We start from the raw sequence: 24,238 nt of genomic DNA, 5'->3' as shown, positions 1-24,238 counted from the left end.
CCACTTAAATAAATAAGAGAGACTGAGCACCATAATTAATTTGGGCTCCACGCCCAGAGAAGTCACACATTAAGATGTTTTTGACTGAGACATATACACGAGAGCCACATATTAGCCAAACCTCTTGGTGAATTTCTGTTCAACTCAATGAAGGCAGACAAATGTACCACAGCACTAATACTGATTCAGACTGAACCGTAGAAAGATTGTCCAACTAAAATGATTTTGTAGGCCAGTATACACAAGGCAATATACATGTGTGTTTGCAAACATGCAGTTAAGTCAGCCATCTGATCACTGTTAGCTTTTAAACAATCTGGCCAGTGTTTGATTTTTTAGTGAAACAGCTACAAAGTTCACTTCAGCGTTTTGCTCTGGTTACTCAATGCAAAAAAAAATTAAAAAAAAAAAGTGTTGACAAGAGATGTGGTAGAGATACAACAGGGTCTTTTCCTTTTGGCAGAAGACATTCTTGGACTCTTTTGAAAAGTCCAAGGTGCAAGCTGGAAGACTCTTCTTACAAAGCTGCAAAGGGGTGAAGCGGCCTCCTACCTGTCAGGCTAGTTGAGCTTTTACTTCCATTTAAGGTTTCCTGGGGTGCGAATGTCTTTGCTACCCTGCCTTCACTGGGAATCAGTAACTCCCCTGCCTGAATGTCTCTGCAAGTGTCCAGAACCAGGACCCTTCGCGTGCAGGTATAAAGAGCTGTTGAACTATGAAGAATAGGAATAGGTGGAACCCTGAATCCCACAACCCTTGTACATGGAAAGATGCGGCTAGAGAGCTTAACTGTTATTCCAGAATCTACAGAATTCCCTCCCTTCTCACTTCTTTTTCTTTGAATGACACGGAGCCAGCAAAATCCCCAGGCATAAATTTGGAGATATGTATAAATGTGTGTATTGTATTCCTTTTTCTCATTTCTCTTCTGGTTGTATTTCTTCTAGTGTATGTGTGCTCCACAACTTTTCTTAGGAGCCCTGAGTGAAACTATAGGAGCCTAGGGAAAAAGCCAGGGCTTTGGGGTCAGACAGATCTTTGCGGGATTCCTGGCTGCACTGCTTACTAGGTGGGTGACCCTCACAGTCATTTTACTTTGCGTTCCCATCTTCTTATGCGTTACATAGGAGCAAACGCGCCCACCTGGCAGAATCGCAGTGAGCACTGAGACAATGTGTCTGACATCAGGTGACAGTCAGAATTAATTCACTTTCCCGCCTCCTGCTTCTTCTCCGTCTTCTTGTCTGTCTTTGCCATCTCTTTCTGTTTATCTCCAACACAAAATTTGCATTTTCATGGCAAAAAAAGAAAAAAAAAAGTATGCTTTTGGTCGGGCTTGGTGGCTCACGCCTGTAATCCCAGCACTTTGGGAGGTCGAGGTGGCCGGATCACCCGCGGTCAGGAGTTCGAGACCAGCCTGGCTAACATGGTTAAACTCCGTCTCGACTAAAAATACAAAAATTAGCTGGGCGTGGCGGCGCGCGTCTGTAATCCCAGCTACTCGGGAAGGTGAAGCAAGAGACTCACTTGAACCCGGGAGGCGGAGGTTGCAGTGAGCTGAGAACAGGCCACTACACTCCAGCCTGGGCTACAAGAGTGAGATTTTTGTCTCAAAAAAATAAAAAATAAAGTGTGTTTTTAAACAGTTTGACCTTACCAAATAAATGGAAACTTTTAAAGTTTCTAATTTATAAATCTTGTTCCTTCAAACGTTTGTCTCTGAAAATACATGTTTAAAATGTGTAATGAACTTCCTTTTTCCAGTAACATCTCAACACTTAGAGTTTGGGTACCGCCTGTCACCGGAGCCTTGATGGAAGGCGAGGAAATGACTCCTGCTAGAAAACTAGAAAGGGGATGCGGGTAGTAACTTAGCCCAGCCAATCGGATGCTCCCAATGTGTCCGGAATTGGTGGTTTCTTGGTCTCACTGCCTTCAAGAATGAAGCCTAGGACCCTCGAGGTGAGAGCTACGTTCTTAAAGACGGCGTGTCTGCAGTTTGTTCCTTCTGATGTCCCGACGTGTTCAGAGTTTCTTCCTTCTGGTGGGTTCGTGGTCTCGCTGACTTCAGGAGTGAAGCTGCAGAGCTTCTCGGTAAGTGTCACAGCTCTTAAGGCAGTGCATCCGGAGTTGTTGATTCCAGTTGTCCATTCCTCCTGGTGGGTTCGTGGTCTCGCTGGCTTCAGGAGTGAAGCTGCAGACCTTCGCCATCACTGTTACGGCTCATAAAGGCGGCACAGACTCAAAAGAGTGAGCAGCACCAACATTTACAGCAAAGAGCAAAAGAACAAAGCCTCCACACCACGGAAGAAAACCCAAACGCGTTACCACTGCTGGCTGGGGCAGTCTGCTTTTATTCCCTTATCTGGCCCTACCCACATCCTGCTGATTGGTCCATTTTCCAGAGAGCTAATTGGTCCGTTTTGACAGGGTGCTGATTGGTGCATTTACAATCCTCTAGCTAGACGTAGAAGTTCTCCAAGTCCTCACCGGATTAACTACATACAGAGTGCTGATTGGTGCATTTACAAACCTTGAGCTAGACACAGGGTGCTGATTGGTGTGTTTACAAACCTTGAGCTAGACAGAGTGCTGATTGATGTATTTACAATCCTCTAGCTAGAGGTAAAAGTTCTCCAAATCTCCACCAGATTAGCTAGACACAGAGTGCTGGTAAGTGCACATACAATCCTCCAGCTAGACATAAAAGTTCATGAAGTCCCCACCCGACTCAGGAGCCCAGCTGGCTTCGCCTAGTGGATCCCACAGCAGGGCCTCCCTTGGCCAGCACCTGCACTCCTCAGTCCTTGGGCCGCGGAAGGAACCTGGCGCCCCGGAGCAGGGAGCAGCGCCTGTCGGGGAGGCTTGGGCCTTGGGGCAGCTCAAGGCAGTGGGGGAGGCTCCGGCATGGCAGGCTGCAGGTCCCGAGCCCTGCCCCACGGGGAGGTGGCTGAGGCCCTGTGGGAATTCAAACTTGGTGAGGGCGGGCCGGCTGTGCTAGGGACCCTGCGCACCCTCCGCAGCTGGTGGCCCGGGTGCTAAGCCCCTCACTATCCGGGTGGTGGCGCTGGCTGTCGGCTCCGAGTGCGGGGCCCACCAAGCCCGCGCCCACCTGGAACTCACGCTGGTCCGTGAGCGCCACTCACAGCCCCAGTTCCCTCCCACACCTCTCCCTCCACACCTCCCTGCAAGCAGAGGGAGCCGGCTCCGGCCTCGGCCAGCCCAGAGAGGGGGTCCCACGGTGCAGTGGCGGGCTGAAGGGATGGATCCTCAAGCCCCGCCAGAGTGAACGCTGAGGCTGAGGAGGCACTGAGAGCACGTGGTCACCTCTCACCAATGTGCTACTGAACTGGATTCAGCCAATCAGATGCTCCCAACGGGAAGTGAGCAGAGACGAATGGTTCAAAGCTTGGAGAGAGAAGGCGGCAGCAACACCCACCTGCAGGTACTGCAGGGGTGGGGTGCAGGGGTACACTGGCCTAGCTCAAGAGGGCCTCCCTCACTCAGTCTTTTCCGAAGGGCCCCTCTCACCCTCAGGCAGTTTCATTCAGGCTTTTGTGGCTTCCTGCGCCACGCAGTTACGCTGGAGAGGGATTTGAGAAGTGAAGATTGAGACATTTTAGAGCCATTTCCCAGCTTTTGTGCCATTGTCCTGGGAATTCTTCTCTCTTAGATAAAAGTGACAGGCTACCCAGCTTCTCACAGGAATTCTCACCAGAGGGTCCTGTTCGAATTTTAATTTTAGTAACCCGATTTTTATTTCTTTTCCTCTCACTTCTTTCTTTCCATGTATCCATGTTTGAAGTTGTGTGTGTGTGTGTGTGCGCGCACATCTCTGTGTGTACCTGCGTGTGTTTCTGTCTCCTCACTCTTCTCATGTTAAAGGCTAACCTGTAGTTAAAAGAGTTCACAAGGCCGGGCGCGGTGGCTCAAGCCTGTAATCCCAGCACTTTGGGAGGCCGAGACGGGCGGATCACGAGGTCAGGAGATCGAGACCATCCTGGCTAACACCGTGAAACCCCGTCTCTACTAAAAATACAAAAAACTAGCCGGGCGAGGTGGCGGGCGCCTGTAGTCCCAGCTACTCCGGAGGCTGAGGCAGGAGAATGGCCTAAACCCGGGAGGCGGAGCTTGCAGTGAGCTGAGATCCGGCCACTGCACTCCAGCCCGGGCTACAGAGCAAGACTCCGTCTCAAAAAAAAAAAAAAAAAAAAAAAAGAGTTCACAAAGTCATCTGTGGTTAAAAACCAATAAAGCCAAAACAATAGAAAATCTAGAATTTAAAATATGCTTTTACATATTGCAAGTCAAAAAACCTTTCAGTGGACCAGGCGTGGTAGCTCACGCATGTATTCCCAGCGCTTTGGGAAGCCGAGGCAGGTGGATCACCTGAGGTCAGGAGTTCGAGACCAGCCTGGCCAACATGGTGAAACCCCCGTCTCTACTAAAAATACCAAAATTAGCCAGGCGTGGTGGCGTGCACTTGTAATCCCAGATACTAGGGAGGCTGAGGCAGGAGAATAGCTTGAATCCGGGAGGCAGAGGTTTCAGTGAGCCAAGATAGTGCCACTGCACTCCAACCTGGGTGACAGAGACTCCGTCTCCAAAAACCAAAACAAAACAAAAATAAACAAAAAGGCTTTCAGTGTATAAATGCATTGTTAAATATTTTCTCATTGCATTGTTTTTTCTTTCTTTTGAGACAGGGTCTCACTCAGACCCAGGAGTACAGTGGCATGATCACAGCTCACTGCAGCCTTGAACTCCTGTGCTCAAGGGATCCTCCAGCCTCCACCCCCATAGTAGCTGGGACTACAGGTGCGAGCCACCACACACTGCTAATTTTTGTATTTTTACAAAACACGGTCTGGCTATGTTCCCTAGGCTTGTCTCAAGCTCCTGGGCTCAAGCGATCCTCCTGCCTTGGCCTCCCAAAGTGTTGGGATTACAAGGGTGAACCACCACACTTGGCCTTCTCATTGCATTTTACAGTACTTTCCAGGATCACAACCCCAAACGTAAGAAACACAACATAAATAAACGCACGTATTTGAAGTCATAATAGGGTTGCTGTCTTTGCTTTTTAAATCTGAGACACTTTAACCACCTATTAGTTATTGTTTATTTTTCTTTCTCTTCAAGCTGTCACACCTACCTGCAGAATTCGCCTTATACCTTAGAGAGAGCCTGCAGTCAGTGGCAGCTGACGGGAAACGCATCTGTTCCTTTGAGTATTCAGCAATATCATTACTTCTCAGGTATGTGCTGAGGGTGGAGCAAACTAGAAATTGCTGATGAAATTCACTGCGTAGGCTGGGCGCAGTGGCTTAAGCCTGTAATCCCAGCACTTTGGGAGGCCGAGACGGGCGGATGACGAGCTCAGGAGATGGAGACCATCCTGGCTAACACGGTGAAACCCCGTCTCTGCTGAAAAATACAAAAAACTAGCCAGGCGAGGTGGCGAGCGCCTGTAGTCCCAGCTACTCGGGAGGCTGAGGCAAGAGAATGGCGGGAACCCAGGAGGCGGAGCTTGCAGTGAGCTGAGATTGTGCCACTGCACTCCAGCCTGGGCCACAGAGCGAGACTCCGTCTCAAAAAAAAAAAAAAAAAAAAAAGAAATTCACTGCGTAGAAGCCGAGCTCATGGGTTCTGCCACTTACTATCTTTGTGATTTTGGGCAAAGTGTCTCTTGGTGCCTCTGTTTCCTCCTCTGGAAAAAGAGGTGCTGATGATAATAGTACCTACTTCATAGGGTGCTTTTGAATGTTAAATGGGCTAATACCTGTGAAGCACTCTCCACAGAACCCAGCAAGTAACATGTGCTGAGGATGGGCTCGCCATTGCCATTATAATGTGTATCCCTCAGTTGGCCAGTGGGGAACTTCCAGACCTTACAGCCTGGTATGGGCTGAACTGTGTCTCCCCCTACAAATTGTTATATTGAAAGCTTAATCTCCAGTACCTCAAAAAGTGACTGTGTTTTTGAATTTAGGGCCTTTAAGAGGTAATTAAGGTCAAACTGGCCAGGTGCCGTGGCTCATGCCTGTAATCCCAGCACTTGAGAGGCTGACGCAGGTGGATCTCCTGAGGTCAAGAGTTCCAAGATCAGCCTCACCAATATGGCAAAACCCCGTCTCTACTAAAAATACAAAAATTGGCTGGGCATGGTGGCAGGCACCTGTAATCCTGGCTACTTGGGAGCCTGAGACAGGAGAATTGCTTGAACCTAGGGGGGCGGAGGTTGCAGTGAGCTGAGATCGTGCCACTGCACTCCGGTCTGGGCAACAGAGCCAGACTCTGTCTGGAAAAAAAAAAAAAAAAAGAGGTAATTAACGTCAAAGTCATGTGGGTGGGCCCTAATCCAATATGATTGATGTCCTTACAAGTAGAGATCAGGACACAGACACACAGAAGAAAGGCCACATGAAAATATGGGGAGAAGTTGGCCACCTACAAGGAGAGAGGCCCTCGGAAGAAACCGACCCTGCTGACACCTTGATCTTGGACTGCTAGCCTCCAGAGTTGTGAGAGGATAGATTTCTGTTCTGTAAGCCCCCCGGCCTGTGGTGTTAATAGCTTGGTACTTTGCTTTGGCAGCCCTTGCAAATGAATACACTGCCCGATTGCAAACTCTGTCCTTGCAACTGGCTCCAACCTGGAGTTCTCTGCCCTTGAACCTTTCTGATTACCCCATCCCTCTAGATGACCCTCAGTCCATCCCATGGCTCCCTTCGCCACTTTCTCTCCCCTGAGTGTAAACATTCCCCAGGCTCTTCCTCAACACGTTTTCTTTCTATATTACCTCACGAGGATGAGCTGATGGTCCATTTTCATAGATCCAACTGCCACCTTTATGCGCAAGAGTCCCAGATCTGTAGCTCTAGTTTTACTCCTCTGAAATCCACGCCGACTTTCCAAATGCCTGCTAGGCATCATCAGGATGTCTTGATAATATACCCCCCACCAAACTCATTGTCTTTTCATCCAGATTTTTCCTCCTGCTTCTCCTCCCCCCCTTAATTCCTTTATCATTGCCTTAGTGACCCCTGCTATGAAATCAACCATCGTTTCCTTCTCTTATCAACCTCTTACCCCTAAGCCCTATAACTCATTTCCCGCAGTTTCCTTCACTTTTCACTCTTTTCCCATTCCCCACTACACAGACCCAGGATTCATCATCTCTTGCCTGATATTTTTCAATTTCTTCCTCATGATTTTCCCTACCTTTGGTTTCAGATCTCCATTTTTTCAGTGATTTTTCCCCCTAAATTACAAATAATATTTTCCTCTTGAAATATCTTACTGATACTTTGTTGCCTAATTTAACAAATAAAGCCCCAAATTTGTCCCATTGGAATTCATGATTTCCATGATCTTTTAAACATCCTTTCAGCTTGAGAGGTTATATTTTGCACTAACTGTGGCTTCCACAAAATCAGCCAGTACACTTTACACTGACTGCTGCTGTATCAGACTAGTGCAGAATCAGTGTAAATTGGTGATCATACAAATAGTAATCAGAGTAATCATTTATGTTCTGCAAATATTAATAGGTTACCCTTGTCCTCTGTAGATTAGAACACTTCCCTTCAAAGTAGAACCCATACGGTGAATGAAACAAAGGGGAATTCAGATTTTTAATAAGTGCCTTTTTTTTTTGAGACAGGTTCTCATTATGTCCCCCAGGCTGGAGTGCAGTGGGCAATGGGGCAATCATAGCTCACTGCAACTTGAGCTCCGGGGCTCAAGCAATCCTCCCACCTCAACATAAGCCACTGTCCCCAGCCAATAGGTACTATTTTAAACTCCATGGATATTCAGCACATCTTATCCAGATCACTCTGTAGGGCTATGGATAATGGTTTGGGGGAATGCATCCCTCATGTATCTTAGGCATATTTCTAAAACTCCACAATCACCATGGCTCTGTACTACCATTTTTGACGGTCAATGCCCAGTGCCACTCCTTGGAAAATGTCAAGAATGTAAGACTCAAGTCTGTTGCAATGAAATGTATTTCCAGTGAGGCTAATGATCCTTACATAAATTGTTAGAATTCTTATGTGAAAACCCTTAGCAGTAATGACAATGAAATGGAATCTCACTTTTCCTCCTGGGGGCTTCCAGACCCTCAGGTTCACCATTGCAAGTGTTCAGTAGACAGAGTGCTGAGCGTAGTTAGAAAAGAGATCCGGGTGAGGAGTACAATTTTGGGGTTTTCCACATCCAGGAAAGAAACAACTGTACCAGTGGATCCATTGTCAGCTATGGAGTTCAGCAGTGGGGAGCCTGACCCTACAGACGCACTGGGAGAAAGAATTCATGAAAAGTGATCCCGACCTTGCAGAGCAAGCATTGTAGTTAATCGCACTTAGATAAAGGAGAGAAGTGTATTTCTCAGTTAAAGTTTCCTGTCTTCTCAAGGTTTAGCCAGATCTCCGTCAACATATCCTAAGAACATTTGTTTTACTTTCTAATTATTTGCTTTAAACTTCCAAACTATTTTGGTATCATTCTTCAGCATGGGCAGAGAGAATTTTTTTTAAGGGTTTCTTTGGGGACCATTAAATATAGTTTTTAATCTGTTTTACTTGATTTTTATTTTAGTAATGCTCAGAGGAATATTCATGTATGAATAAGGCTGAATAATAAAGCTTGGACTAATTATATTTTTGGGAAATAGGTCAATTCACAGCTATAAAAAGGCAAAAGGCAACAATAGTAGTAGTAGCAATAGTTCTTTCTGAATGTCGGTCATCTAGATTATTGCTAGCTCACACATTCCATGTGGTTTTAACTTGATATTAATGGTCAGAATGTAGCAATGTAGTTTTTTTGGGTAATTTTTGAAGAATAATGACTTCAGGTTAAAATACGTAGGGAGTTTGGGACCCAAGTTCCATCAGTAAGATTCCTTCAGCCATCCTTCACCTGATTTGTCATATAAATTCTTCCCAAATTATGAACATTTGACTGATGAACATCTATCCACAAAAATCTCCTGGTGGTAGATGGGCTTCTAACCCATCCGGGTTTTACCTGGGACAATGGAGGGGTCACGAGATCTTACTGCCACCTGGTGGTCAACGTGGGTAACTAACGCCTACCCCCAAACGATTTTCTTGGGGGCAGTTCAGTTCTGCTCTGTTCAGTAAACCTTCATTGAGCTTTCACCAGGGCCAGGCATTGTGATCCTTACCCAGGGGACGAAGCTGTCTCTAGCTACTTTTCCTTTGTGTTTTGCCATTTATAATTCAGTTTATTTAGTCTCATGCAGTTGCTTTGTTGGCACTCATATTCTCTTAAACCCTCCTCTTCCTCCTTGCCTCTCTCAACCCCTGCTTGAGCTTCCTTAGAAATGATGATTTCTCGCTTGCAGTGCTCACGCCTGTAATTCCAGCACTTTGGGAGGCCAAGGCAGGTGGATCACGAGGTCAAGAGATTGAGACCATCCTGGCCAACATGATGAAACCCCATCTCTACTAAAAATACAAAAATTAGCTGGGTGTGGTGGAGTGCGCCTGTAGTTCCAGCTACTTGGGAGGCTGAGGCAGGAGAATCACTTGAACCCGGAAGGCGGAGGCTGCAGTGAGCAGAGATCTCACACCAATGTACTGCAGCCTGGCAACAGAGCCAGACTCTGTCTCACAAAAAAAAAAAAAAAAAAAAAAGATGATTAAGATGATTTCCCTTCTCCTTCTTTCTCGGGTTCTGTTTGTGCAGCAGTAATGACACTGATCACAACTTGAAAGCAAAAGTGTTATGGTCTTAGATTTTTTTTTTTTTTCCCAAGGAAAAGGGAAATAATACATTTTATGATTTCTCCATGAACCCATAAAGGCCTCAAAAAGGGCCCCGAGTTCTACAGAAGACTCTTGTCTTCTCATCTAATTGTGTGTCTACATTGCTTTTACCCACTTTTCCTGAGGCACTGACATTGAACAAAAATATTTATTCTTGTTCTTATCCATTTTTAATTTTCTGGAAATAATAAATGTTGCTTTTTACTATTTTTCATCACAAGTGTGGACCATTTCAACTCATTGTGGGTTAAATCAACTTTCTTAAGATTATTTGTGAATACAATCATTTTTAATAAAATGGTTTTTAGGGAAAATTTATTCAGAGTTCACACGAGCAGCTTAAAAGCTTTCGAAATGCAGTCCACTTCAACATGACAATTTTCTGCAGTTGAGAAACAGATAAATTAGAGGCTATTTTGTTTGTAATAGGAAAAAAGTGTTACTTTATAGAATAATTTATCATGGAGTTTTAAATATGATCTTCTCATTACATTTAAATTGTGATTCAATTGTAAAGCATTTAGAAATAGAAGTAGTCATAAATTTAGTGGGGGTAAACACAGATTGAACCAGGAATTATCAAAGAATTTGGCAGAATTATACAACTTAAGAATTTCGTTGGTTCCAGTAAGTGCCCACATATCTGAAGTATCCTTGCTTGCAATCAAAACAATTGTGAAGACTAATTACTATAAGAAATGCTCAACCTTCAAATAAATTCCTACAATTCTTTGTGGAATTGCTAAATCAAAGGATATGTACATTTGTAATTTTGATAGGTACAGTCATGCTAAATTTCCCTCCATAGAGATTAAACTAATTACATTTCTGTCATTTATTTTTTAATTCCCAGAGACATCATTATTTTTGTTTTATACAGTCAATGTTCATTAGATTTATCGACACATTTAGAGCTTCCTGTGTTCTTCATTCCTTCATCATTTCTGGCTCTTTGTATGGGATCATTTTTCTTTTTTTAAAATACGCCCTTTAGAATTCCCTTTAGCGAGGTTCTGCTGGTCATAAACTCTTTGTCTTCTTTGTCTGAAAATGTCTTTATTTGTTTCCTTCCTGAAATAATACTAAGTTGATAATTGTTTTCTCTTAGCACATTGAAAATGTCATTCTTTGTCTTCCAGTTTCCACTGTGACTGTTAAAGAATTAGATCGCACTTAGTCTGACTGTTTTAACTCCCTCTAAGGTAATTAGGTTTTTCCCCCTCTGGCTGCTTTGAAAATTTGTCTTTGCATCTTTAAAATAATTGTATTATTTAGTGTTTTTGTTTGTTTTGTTTTGTTTTAGTTCCACTGCATGTATCTAGATGTAGATTTTCTCCCCTTCTTAGGATTTGATGAGTTTCTTAAATCTGTGGATTTGTCTTTCCTGTAAGTTATTAGTTATCATCTCAAATATTATCTTTTAGTTATTTTTCTCTACTCTCTTTTTAGGACACTTATTAAATTATATTAGATCTTCTTATTTTATTGTCTATGTTTTTTAACCTCTTTTCTGTATTTTTTGTCCTTTGTGCTACATTCTATGTAATTTCTTCTGACCAACATCCAGTTCACCAATTTTCTCTTTAGCTCTGTCTAGCCTGCTGTTAAACTATATTTGAGTACTTAATTTTAGTTACAGAGTTGTTTGTTTTTTGGAAGTTCTATTTGTTTGTTAGTGTAATTTCATAGTTCCTGATTCCCCAAAGACATTTTCTTTTCTTTTCTTTTTTCTTTTTTGAGACAGGGTCTTGCTCTGCTGCCCAGACTGGAAGGCAGTGGTGAGATCATAGTTTACTGCATCCTCGGCCTCCTGAGCTCAAACAATCCTCCCACCTCAGCGTCCCAAGTAGCCTGGACTATAGGCACATGCCACTGTACCTGGCTAATTTTATTTATTTATTTATTTATTTATTTTTGTAGAGACAGAGTCTTGTTATGTTGTCCAGGCTGGTCTCAAACTTCTGGCCTCAAGCAATCCTCTCCCCTCAGTCTCCTAAAGTGGTGGGATTACAGGCATGAGCCACAGTGCTTGGCTCCCAAAGATATTTTTCAAGATAGTCTTTATTTCTTAATATGTAAAAACAAGTTGGGCATGGTGGCTCACACCTGTAATCCCAGCAATTTGGGAGGCTGAGGCAGGCGGATTACTTGAGGTCAGGAGTTTGAGATCAGCCTGGCCAACATGATGAAACCCTGTCTCTACTAAAAATACAAAAATTAACCAGGTGTGATGGTGGGCTCCTGTAATCTCAGCTACTCAGGAGATTGAGGCAGGAGAATCACTTGAACCTAGAAGACAGAGGTTGCAGTGAGCCGAGATCATGCCACTGCACTCCAGCCTGGGTGACAGAGTGAGACTCCGTCTCAAAAAAAACCCAAAAAACATAAAAACAGTTGCTTTACAGTATGCACCTGGGAATTCCATATTCAAGGGGTCTGATGTAATGACCATGAAAACGCACCTTTGAGATCTCTCACTGCAGGGAGCAGGAATGACTGACAGCCCCAGTGGCTGCAATCTGATCTCCATTACCACATGTCTCCCCCAGGCTCCTCCCAGCTGGTGGCTGGGCACTGCAAGCACTCTGAGGAAGGCCTGTTTCTTTTGTTTCTTTGTTTGTTTTTGTTTATTTTTGAGACAGAGTCTCACGATGTTGCCCAGGCTGGAATGCAGTGGCGTAATCATGGATCACTGCTGTCTCAACCTCCTCCCTCAGCCTCCCAAGTAGCTGTAACTACAGGTGCATGACACCATGCCTAACTGATATGGTCTGGATTTGTGTCCCTGCTCAAATCTCATGTCAAATGTAATCCCTTATCAGGGGAACCAGCCCCCAATATTTCAACGTAGGTTCTTTTCTATTTTCCCTAAGTGTCGGCCGGCCTGTGAAAGAAAGAGTACAAAGAGAGAAATTTTACAGCTGGGCTTCTGGGAGTGACATCACAGGTTCCATGATGCCCTCTGAGCTGCAAAACCAGCAAGGTTTTATTAGGGATTTCAAAAGGGGAAAGGGGTACGAATAGGGAGTGGGTCACAGAGATCACAGGCTTCAAAAGGCAATAAAATATCACAAGACAAATGGCAGAGCAAGATCACAAGGCCAGGTCTTTTCACATACTAGGGAAGCTCCACCCCCGGTCCTGGCCTTGTTATTGAGCCTCGCTTCACCCCTTTATCACACAGGAATCAATCCCAACCACACTGTTCTCCTCTGGAGCTGGAGCCCATCTGGCCTTGCTTTGCAGTTCTGTTGTTTTTCCAGTGCAAAGAGATATAGATTTTTGTTCTGTTTTCTTTTTGAGTCTGGTTTCTATTTTTATATTTTATCTCTCATGACTAAGTTTTAAGAAGAGGAGTGCTTTAAAACATAAATTCGTTGCACCATCTTGACCAGATGTCTGGTTTGTTGTTTGGATACTTGTGCTTGTGTTTACTTGTTTGTTTGCTAAGGTGGGAGCCACCAGAGCATGATTATATAATTCTGGGAAAGGCCAAATTGAGAAGGAGGAGTACAGGGGATAATTGGTGCACTGAGCTTCCTGAGACAGCGTGCAGAGATGGGGTCAAGGGCTCATGGGAGGACACTATCAGGAGGGACACTCCCTCTAGGGGAAGAAGAAGGGCTTGGCCTCAGATCTGGGTGGCTTCTGGCTTTGGTGACAGAAAGTTTGGGTGGGCTTCACATGGTAATTACTGCCTGTCTGTATGAAACAGGACATGAGGCTATCAGCTGAGGGGAAGAGGTGATACGGTGAGAGGAGTGAACATTCGCAGAGAGAGACATTCTAAAATAGGAACTGACTCTTTACAATTCTAAAAACTACTCAGATCCTGGAGTTGATTGAAAATACATAAATATATTTTGAGTATTCTGCAAGCAAAATGGATTTTGAATAGCCATGTGTCGTGTATGAGAAATAAAGATATTTCTGGCAATATTTCAACTTTTAGTAGCTCTTCTAATGACCTAGCCCTTTTGACTAGGCCTCAGAAGAGTGACCATGGGAAAAATTCTGTATTTCTTTTTCTGAAATCCAGTCTAAAGAAAATCACAAAATTTCATATGAAGGTTAGATAGCTTTAAGACTAACAGGATTTGTCTAGTTCTGGTTTTCTTGATTACTTTTATTTCATTTCTAAATTTTATTTTGGACCATTTAATAATAGCTACAGAATCAGCTTGGCTTGGTTTTAATCCTGGCTGTTCTATTTATCAGCTATGTGAAATTGAGGAAGTTTTTTTTTTTTTTTTTTTTTTTTTTAGATTGAGTCTTGCTCTGTCGCCCAGGCTGGAGTGCAATGGCGGGATTTTGGCTCACTGCAGCCTCTGCCTCCTGGGTTCAAGCAATTTTCCTGACTCAGCCTCCCGAGTAGCTGGGACTGCAGGCATGCACCACCATGCCTGGCTAATTTTTTGTATTTTTAATAGAGACGGGGCTTCACCATGCTACCCAGGCTTGTCTCGAACTCCTGACCTCATGATACACTCCGCTTGGCCTCCCAAAGTGCTGAGATTACAGGCGTGTGCCACTACCCGAGGAAGTAATTTAATGTCTTTGTGTTTCAGTTTCTTCACCTGTAACATGGGCAGAATAATAACATTTACCTCATGGAGTCATTGTGAGAGTCAAACTAGATGATATATGGAAAGCACTTAGAACAGAGCCTGGTGCCTAGATAATAAAGGTGAGCTGTTCTTGTCACTTTTAATGGCTGTAAATTATTCTACTGTATGGCTCTGTAATAATTTATTTAGCTAACTGCACATTGATAGCTATTTGGGTTGCTTCTAATATTTTTTACTGTGATAAAAACAAAATTTGGTGATGCCTTAGTCTGTTTTCTGCTGCTATAACAGAATACCACAGATTGGGTAATTTTTAAAGAAAAGAGATTTATTTGTCTCATGGTTTTGGAGGCTAGAATGTCCAAGTTCAAGGGGTCATGTCTGGTGATGGACTTCCAGATGCATTGTAGGATGGCAGAAGGGAAGAAGGGCAAGTGAGCATATGAGGCAAGGAGAAAAGGGGCTGAACTCCCACCATAACTAACCCACTTCCATGATAATGGCATTAATCCATTCCCCTCCCTTGTGACCTAATCAATTCTTAAAGGTTCTAGCTCCCAACACTGTTACAATGGCAATTAAACTTCAAGGTGAGCTTTGGAGGGAATACTTAAACCATAGCAGGTGAATACATAAAAAGGTGGAGCAATGGAATCTTACATGCCATAAACAGGTAACCATTTGGAAAATAGTCAGGGATTATTCTATAGAGTTGCAGATAAACATACAAATTCTACTCTTATGGATATACCCTTGAGAAACTGTTACACAATCATGCCAGAAAATACATATAGGGGTGTATATAGCAGCACTGTTCTTAGTAGCCCCAATGGAAAGGTCCCAAATGTTCAACAGGAGTAGACTGGATAAATAGGACTCTGGAAATAAATGAACTACCACAATGTGCAACTTGGGAGAAACTCACAAGCTTAATTTGAGAAAAAGAAGCAGGTCACATTCTTATAGCCCTCAAATTCATATAGAATCTTTAGGACCTCCAAACAGCCAAAACAATGGTGAAAAAGAAGAACAAAGTTGGAGGTCTCAAACATCCTAATTTCAAAACCTACTACAAAACTATCATAATCAAAACAGTGTGGTACTGGTAAAAAGACACACATGTAGGCCAATGGAATAGAATAGAGAACTCAGAAATAAACCATCCCATATATGGTCAGATGTTTTTCAACAAGGTGCCAATACCAGGGGAAAAGAGAATCTCTTCAACAAATAGTATTGGAAAAATTGGATATTGACATGACAAAAAAAGAAAAAAAAATGAAGATGAACCCTTACCTTACACTATATATAAAAATTAACTCAAAACTGAAGTAAAAGACCTAAAACTATAAAATTCCTAGAATAAAACATAGGAGAAAAGCTCCATGACATTGGATTTGGCAATGAGTTTTTGTATTAACACTAAAAGCACAGACAACAAAACAAAAATTAGCTAGGTGAACTACATCAAACATTTAAAACTTCTGTGCATCAAAGGACATAGGTAACAAAGTGAAAAGGCAACCTATGGGATGGAAGAATTATTTGCAAATCATATGTCTGATAAGGGGTTCATATCCAGAATATATAAAGAATGAAAACACAGCAACAAAAAGCCAACAACCAGTTTTAAAAATGAGTGAATCGACATTTCCCCAAAGAAAATATATAAACCACCAATAAGCACACAAAAAGATGCTCAACATCACTAATCATTAAGGAAATGCAAATCAAAGCTGGGCATGCTGCCATGAGCCTGTACTCCCAGCTACTCAGGAGACTGAGGCAGGAGGATCCCTTGAGGCCCAGAGCTTGAGATTGCAGTGCACTATGATTGCTCCTGTGAATAGCTACTGCACTCCAGCCTGGGCAACATAGCAAAACCTCATCTCCAAAAAAGAAAGAAAGAAAAAAGAAAATGTGAATGAAAACCACAATGAGATACACATCACATCCATTTGGTTGGCCACTATTAAAAAACAACAAACAGCTAATAACAAGTGTTGGCAAATATGTGGAGAGATTGAAATCCTTGTGCCTGTTAATGGGAATGTAAAATAGTGTGGCTACTGTAGAAAACATGGCAGTTCCTCAAAAAATTAAAAATAGAACTACCATATGATCCAACAATTAAACTTCTGGGTATATAATCCAAAAGAAATGAAAGCAGATATTCGAAGAGATATCTGTACACCAAGGTTCATAGCAGCATTGTTCACAGTAGCCAAAATGTGGAAGCATCCCAAGCATCAAGGGATGGATAGATAAAATGTGAGCAGGGCGCACTGGCTCACCCTTGCAATCCCAGCACTTTGGGAGGCTGAGGCGGGCCGATTGCTTGAGGCCAAGAGTTTGAGGCCAGCCTGGGCAACATGGCGAAACCCTATCTCTACAAAAATTACAAAAATTAGCCCGGCATGGTGGCACACACCTGTGGTCCCGACTGCTCAAGGGGCTGAGGAGGGAGGATTGCTTGAATTCAGGAGGTGGAGGCTGCAGTGAGCCGAGATCGTGCCACTTCACTCCAGCCTGGGCGTCAGAATGAGACCCCTATCTCAAAAAAAAAAAAAAAAGAAAAAATAGTAATTAAGAAAATGTGGGCTGGCAGGGTGTGGTGGCTCACACCTGTAATCCCAGCACTTTGGGAGGTGAGGTGGGAGGATCACCTGAGGTCAGGAGTTAGAGACCAGCCTGACCAACATGGAGAAATCCCGTCTCTACTAAAAATACAAAATTAGCCGGGCATGGTAGCACATGCCTGTAGTCCCAGCTACTCGGGAGGCTGAGGCAGGAGAATGGCTTGAACTCGGGATGTGGAGGTTGCGGTGAGCTGAGATCGCACCATTGCACTCCAGCCTCAGCAACAAGAGTGAAACTGTCTCCAAAATCAAAACAAAACAAAACAAACAAAAAAACCTCTGCTTTGAAGTGTTTCTGGTGACCAGCCAGGCATCTTCAGTATTATCATACACAAGAAGTTGCTGACCGCTCACTGTGGGTCTTATCTGAGATAAATGCTGTGATTGAAGGTGAAAAAAAATGACTTTAAGAATATTATTTATCACTAATCAAGCAACTCTTGGCATTCCAAGAATTTCAAGAAAAGTATAAACAACTGTAGATTCTCTTGAGTGCCAAAAACAAAAGCAATATATTATGTCCAAAGTATGTAAAGAGCTAGATGTTCACCCCTGGGGTGCAAAGGATGGGAGGCACAGTGGTAAATACAGAGGATTTGGAGGAGGTTATTGTCATAAAATATGGCAGAGCAACAATAGAATCAATCAATCAATCATAGTATTGTCATAGAGCGATTATTATATAGCAACCCTAATGAATGAATTAAGCTACTCACAACCAGGATGAACCAACACCAAGGAGAAAACAAATCACAAAGCGATATAATCATCATGGTTTTATTTAAAGTTCCTTAAAAAGTTCATAAATAGACAAAGTGATTCTCTGTTGTTTAGAGTGCACGCATGGAGGAGATAAAGAGCAAACAAATTACTACCACAAAAGTCAGGCGAGTGGTGACTTCTGCAGGGAGCGAGGGAGGAGGTACCAGGAGTGGCTCTGGGACAACTGCCACAGCTTTCCTTCTCTCTGGTCACGGTTACACCTGCTGGCTTTACAACTATACATGGCTAAATTCTACATGTATAGCTATTCTCTCGCCCAAAGCAATAGTGAAAAGCACAGAGGAGCAGCTCTGTCTGCACAGGGCCGCTTTACTGAGTGTGGGAAACTGGAAGGGGGATCCCATCACATTTGCTATGGTGATTTTTCCACACAGCTACCCTGACACTTCTATCTAAAATTTTTTTTTCTTACTGTGTATGCTTAAGGTATACAACATGATGTTATAAAATACATATATAGGCCAGGCACAGTGGCTCACGCCTGTAATCCCAGCACTTTGGGAGGCCAACATGGGAGGATCGCTTGGGGCCAGGAGTTGGAGATCAGCCATGGTGAAACCCTATCTCTAGAAAAAATACAAAAATAAGCTGGGCATGGTGGTGCGCACCTGTAGTTCCAGCTACTCGGCAGGCTGAGGCATGAGAATCCCTCGAACCCAGGAGGTAGAGCTTGCAGTGAGCTGAGATTGTGTGTTGGCACTCCAACCTAGGCAACAGAGTGGGATTCTGTCTCAAAACAACAAAACCCATAAAATACATATATAGTGAAATAGTTACTAGGATGGAAAAAATTAACATATTCATCATCCAACAGTTACCCGTTTCTCAACCCCGCACTGTCCTTGGCCCCAACTGGTCACAAGTACAGCCATGATCTGCCCATTTGGCAAAAATCCTGAATATAACACACTATTTTTTTTTTTTTTGAGACGGAGTCTCGCTCTGTCACCAGGCTGGAGTGCAATGGCATGATCTCAGCTCACTGCAACCTCCACCTCCCAGGTTCAAGCAATCCTTCTGCCTCAGCCTCCCAAGTAGCTGGGACTACAGGCACGCGCCACCATGCCCAGCTAATTTTTTGTATTTTTAGTAGAGACAGGGTTTCACCTTGTTGGCCACCATGTCACCATGTTGGCTTGATCTCTTGACCTCGTGATCTGCCCTCCTTGGCCTCCCAAAGTGCCAGGATTACAGGCATGAGCCACCACACCCAGCCTGACGAGGGATTCTTATTCATTTATGTATTTATTATTTTACTTTAAGTTCTGGGATACACGTGCAGAACGTGCAGGTTTGTTACATAGGTATACATGTGCCATGGTGGTTTGCTGCCCATCAACCCGTCATCTGGGTTTTAAGCTCCGCATGCATTAGGTATTTGTCCTAATGCTCTCCCTCCCCTTGCCCCGCATCCCCTGACAGGCCATGATGTGTGATGTTCCCCTCCCTGTGTCCATGTATCCTCATTGGTTAACTCCCACTTATGAGTGAGAACCTGCTGTGTTTAGTTTTCCTGTTCCTCCTGGCTAATTTTTGAAAAACATTTTTTTGTAGAAATGGGGGTCTTGCTATGTTGCCAAGGCTGGTCTCGAACTCCTGGCCTTAAGAGACTCTCCTGCCTTGCCCTTCCAAAGTGGTGGGATTACAAGCATGAGCCACTGCACCTGGCCATAAACACATTTCATGTTAATATAAACAGCATATTTTTATTAAAAATAACTATATTTTTAAAAGAAGAAAATCAGCGAGAAAGGTGGTATTGTTTTCTCTGCAAATCTCTTTAGTGTCTCACTTAACAAAAGGCAGCTGGATTATCACATGAATGTCAACAGTAAATGTATTACATCATAATACATCATGTAGTGTCTGGAAAATTGCACTGTCCTCTCAGGAAAGAATGAGGGTGAAAGGAGCAAATGACATCTTAATATTATTATGAAAAGAGTTTTGACTTCACAGACCCCTTCCAGGAGTCTCCAGACTCTTAGGGGGTCCGTGGACCACACTTTAGGAATTGTTTTAGAGATACTACTCTATGTCCTTTTTTTCTTTCTAGTTTTCTTTTTTGAACAAGTGGCAAGCTTGACTCATTGTTTCAAAGGTGGGATGTGACATGGCGGAACAAAAAAAAAAAAAGGAGAAAACAAGATTTTATTTTCAAAAGCCTAAACCTAAATCCATTAAGATTCTGTGAGGTGCATCAGAGTTAACACCTCACCATGGGGCAGTTTCCCAACCTTCTGAACACCTTGACACACATAGAGAATGATAGCATTTGTAGAGCACTCTGGGAAAGCTGATGCTTTTGAGGGAATCCATACACTTGACAAAGGATTCTTAACCAGAATATTTAAAAAGCTAAAACAACTCTATAGGAGGAAAACCCCAAGTAATCCAGTTAAGAATGGGCAATCAATCTGACTAGACATTTCTCAAAGGAAGACATACAAAAGGCCAACAGGTATATGAAAAAATGTCTAATATCGCTAATCATCAGAGAAATGCAAATCAAAACTACAATAAGGTAGTAACTCACCCCAGTTAAAATAGCTTTTATTCAAAAGACAGGCAATAATAAATGCTGGAGAGGATGTGGAGAGAGGGGAACACTTGTACACTGTTGGTTGGAGTGTAAATTAGTACAGCCACTACAGAGAACAGTATGGAGGGTCCTCAAAAAACTAAACATAGAACGACCATGTGATCTAGCAATCTCACTGATAGGTATATATTCAAAAGAAAGGAGATCAGTACGTCGAAGAGATATGTGTACTCCCAGGTTTATTGCAGCACTATTCACAATAGACAAGACGTGGAATCGGCCTAAGTGCCCATTAATGGATGAATGGATAAAGAAAATGTGGTGTATATACACAATGGAATATTATTCAGTCACAAAAAAGAATGAAATCCTGTCATTTGCAACAACATGGATGGAGTTAGAGGAACCAATGTCAAGTGAAAAAAAAGTGAGGCACAGAAAAACAAACATCTCAAGTTCTTACTTATATGTCGGAGTTTGGAAGCGAAAGTAAACTCATGAAAGCAGAGAGGAGAATGATGGTTACCAGAAGCTAGGAAGGGTAGTTGGTAGGGAGGGGAAGGGTGGACAGATAAAGGGAATAATTAATGGATACAAAAATATAGTTAGATAGAAGGAATAAGACCTAGTACTTGGGAGCACAATAGGGTGACTATAGTTAATAATAATTTATTATATATTTCATAATGACAAAAAGAGTGGAATTATGTTTCTAATACAAAGAAATGATAAATATTTGAGGTTTTAGGTATTCTAGTTACCCTGATTTGATTACTACACATTGTTTGCTTGTTTTAAAATATCACATGTACCCCATAAATATGTATAACTGTTATGTATTGACATTAATTAAACCTGAAAGATAATATATTTACTAGTCTTTAAGTGGAAGTTGATCACCATAAAGGTCTTCATTGTTGTCATTTTTACATTGCGTAGGCTGAGAGGAAGGAAGAGGAGGGGTTGGTCTTGCTGCCTCAGGGTTGGCAGATATGGAAGAGGTGGAGGAGGTGGAAGAGGAGGCAGGAGAGGCAGGAACGCTAGGTGTAACTTTATGGAAATATGTTGTAACTTCTGCCTGACATTTTTGCTCTTTCATTTCTCTAAAAATATTTGCATATGATACCAATCATTTTTCCACCGTGTGTTTTAGTTTCATTGCCTATATCATAGAAGGGTCTATGTTGTAAAAGAAGTCAAAAGCAGTCTTGAATAATCAAAACCCTTCTGCCAGATAATCTAATGTCAATTTGTTTTCTGGCACTGCCTCGCTGTCTGGCGCTGGTTCGGAAGCACTCACCTCCATCATTGTTGTCTGTTAATTCCTCTAGTGTGGTGTCTATTCACTCCTGAATTTCTCCTGTGTCTTAAAACTTCTTTTGGAGAGGCCAAAGTGGGCCACCTTTTGTTAAGTGAGACACTAAAGAGATTTGCAGATAAAACAATGCCACCTTTCTTGCTGATTTTCTTGTTTTAAAAATATAGTTATTTTTAATAAAAATATGCCATTTATATTAATATGAAATGTGTTTATGGCCAGGTGCAGTGGCTCATGCTTGTAATCCCACCACTTTGCAAGGGCAAGGCAGGAGAGTCGCTTGAGGTCAGGAGTTTGAGACCAGCCTGGCCAACATGGTGAAACACCATCTCTATGAAAAATACAAAAAAATTAGCTGGGCGTCGTGGTGCATGCCTGTAATCTCAACTCTGGAGGCTAAGGCAGGAGCATTGCTTGAACCTGGGAGGCAAAGGTTGCAGTGAGCCAAGATCGTGCTGTGCCACTGCACTCCAGCCTGGGTGACAGAGTGAGACTCCATCTCAAAAAACCAAACAAACAAACAATAAAACCAAAACACATTTGTGTGTGTGTGTGTGTGTGTATCTTGTTTTTCCAAGATGCATATCTTGCAACCCTTTACTCTCTAGCTTTTTTTTTCTTTCCATATCCACAGTCTCTTTCTTGATTTCCTTGATTGGCTCTGTTGTAAATTCTGTGAAGTCATCCACAACATCTGGACATAGTTTTCTTCAGCAGGAATTTCTTGTTGTGGGCTTGGTGGCTTTCATGGCTTTGTCCCTAACGATGATGGCATTTTCAATGGTGTGACCCTTCCAGACTTTCATAATGTTCTCTTTCGGGGTTCTCTTCCATAGCATTGACAATCCTTTCCATAGAGTTGCAGTGTGTAATGAGCCTTATGGTTCTTAGGCTCCCCTCATCTAGAGACTGAATTGGACATACTGTGTTTGGGCAAGTAGACCACTTTGACTTCTTTGATTTTGAACTCATGAGGTTCTGGGTGTCCAGGGAGCATTGTCCAAAAGAACTTTAAAAAACGATCCCTTACTGCAAAGGTACTTCTTGACTTTGGGGACAAAGCATTGATGGAAGTAATCCAAAAAAAGTGTTCTTGTTGTCCAGCTCTTCTTATTGTATAACCAAAAAACTGGCAGCTGTTTATCTTTTCCCTTCAAGGCTTGGGGTTTGCAGTTTTATAGATAAGGGCAGTCCTGTTTTCATAAATTCAACTATATTTGCCTACAACAATAGAGTTAGCCTATCCCTTCTTGCCTTAAATCCTGTACCTGCTTCTCTTCCTTACTAATAAATATCCTTTGTGGCATTTTTTGCTTGCAGAATAGGGCACTTTTGTCTGCATTAAAAACTGATTCAGGGCCGGACGTGGTGGCTCATGCCTGTAATCTCAGCACTTTGGGAGGCCGAGGTGGGTGGATCACTTGAGGCCAGGAGTTCAAGACCAGCCATCAACATGGTGAAACCTTGTCTCCACCAAAAAATACAAAAATTAACTGGGTGTAGTGTCATGCACCTGTAGCTGGGACTCCAGCTACTCAGGAGGCTGAGGCACGAGAATTGCTTGAACCCAGGAGGCTGCAGTGAGCTGAGATTGCCACTGCACTCCAGCCTGGGTGACAGAGCGAGCTCTGTCTCAAAAGCCAAAAAACAAAAAACAGAAAAACTGATTCATTCAGGTATCTCTTCTCAGTGATCATCTTAATGGCATCTGGGAACTCATCTGCTGCCTCTTGGTCAACAGAAGCTGCTTCTCCTGTTATCTTGACATTTTAAAAGCTAAACCTCTCTCCAAAATTATCAAACCATCCTTTGCTGGCATTAAATTCTCCACCTTTATTTATTTATTTATTCATTTATTTAGAGACGGAGTCTCACTCTGTCACCAAGGCTGGAGTGCAGTGGTGTGATCTTGGCTCACTTCAACCTCCGCCTCTTGGGTTCAAGCAATTCTCCTGCCTCAGGCTCCTGAGTAGCTGGGATTACAGGCACCTGCCACCACGCCCAGTTAATTTGTGTGTTTTTAGTAGAGATGGGGTTTCACTCTATTGGCCAGACTGGTCTTGAACTCCTGGCCTCAGGAGATCCACCCACCTCAGCCTCCCAAAGTGCTGAGATTACAGGCGTGAGCCACCACGCCCAACCAAATTCTCCACCTTTAGATCCTTCACCTTCTTTATCATTTAACTCATCATCTAATGACTTTGCTTTTCCCCCAGTTATATTAGAGCCTATAGGTATGCCCATTTTATAGCAATCCTGCACCCACATAAAAGCTGCATTTCCTATATGAGACAAAAAGGCATTTCACAAAAACTGCAAGGTTTTCATGCCTTCTGGTCTAGCTGTAGGGATAACTTCACAATTTCCTTTCCATTTTTTTTTTTAAACATGGTCTGAATGCTGCATTCATTTATCTTGAAATGGTGGCAATCACAGCTGCACACCTGAATCTACGGTACACATCAAAGCAATTCAACTTTTTCTTATAATGTCATGATTTTTAATTGCTTCTTGGGAGAACTTCCAGCATTACTAGTGGCACTTCTTATGAGTCCCATGGTCTTATTTGAGGTTTATGGTATTGC

At 42.9% G+C, this 24,238-nt stretch overlaps 2 protein-coding genes across 2 annotated transcripts in view; both read left to right on the top strand.

Moving 5' to 3' along the window:
* The window catches only part of DCTD (dCMP deaminase), a 500,232-nt gene that overhangs the window by 315,430 nt on the left and 160,564 nt on the right, over positions 1 to 24,238 (top strand). The gene's annotated exons all lie outside the window — the stretch shown is intronic.
* On the top strand, positions 437 to 7,321 carry LOC144340877 (uncharacterized). Its single transcript, XM_078002453.1, has 3 exons — positions 437 to 3,445; positions 5,143 to 5,258; positions 6,390 to 7,321. Exons 1-3 carry the CDS (start codon positions 3,368 to 3,370, stop codon positions 6,511 to 6,513), a joined length of 318 nt encoding a protein of 105 aa, XP_077858579.1. The 5' UTR covers positions 437 to 3,367; the 3' UTR covers positions 6,514 to 7,321.

Source organism: Macaca mulatta, chromosome 5 (genome assembly GCF_049350105.2).
Source record: "Macaca mulatta isolate MMU2019108-1 chromosome 5, T2T-MMU8v2.0, whole genome shotgun sequence".
NCBI lineage: Eukaryota > Metazoa > Chordata > Mammalia > Primates > Cercopithecidae > Macaca > Macaca mulatta.
The sequence above is the reverse complement of the archived record's forward strand: the minus strand, read 5'-3'. Positions and strand labels throughout refer to the sequence as shown.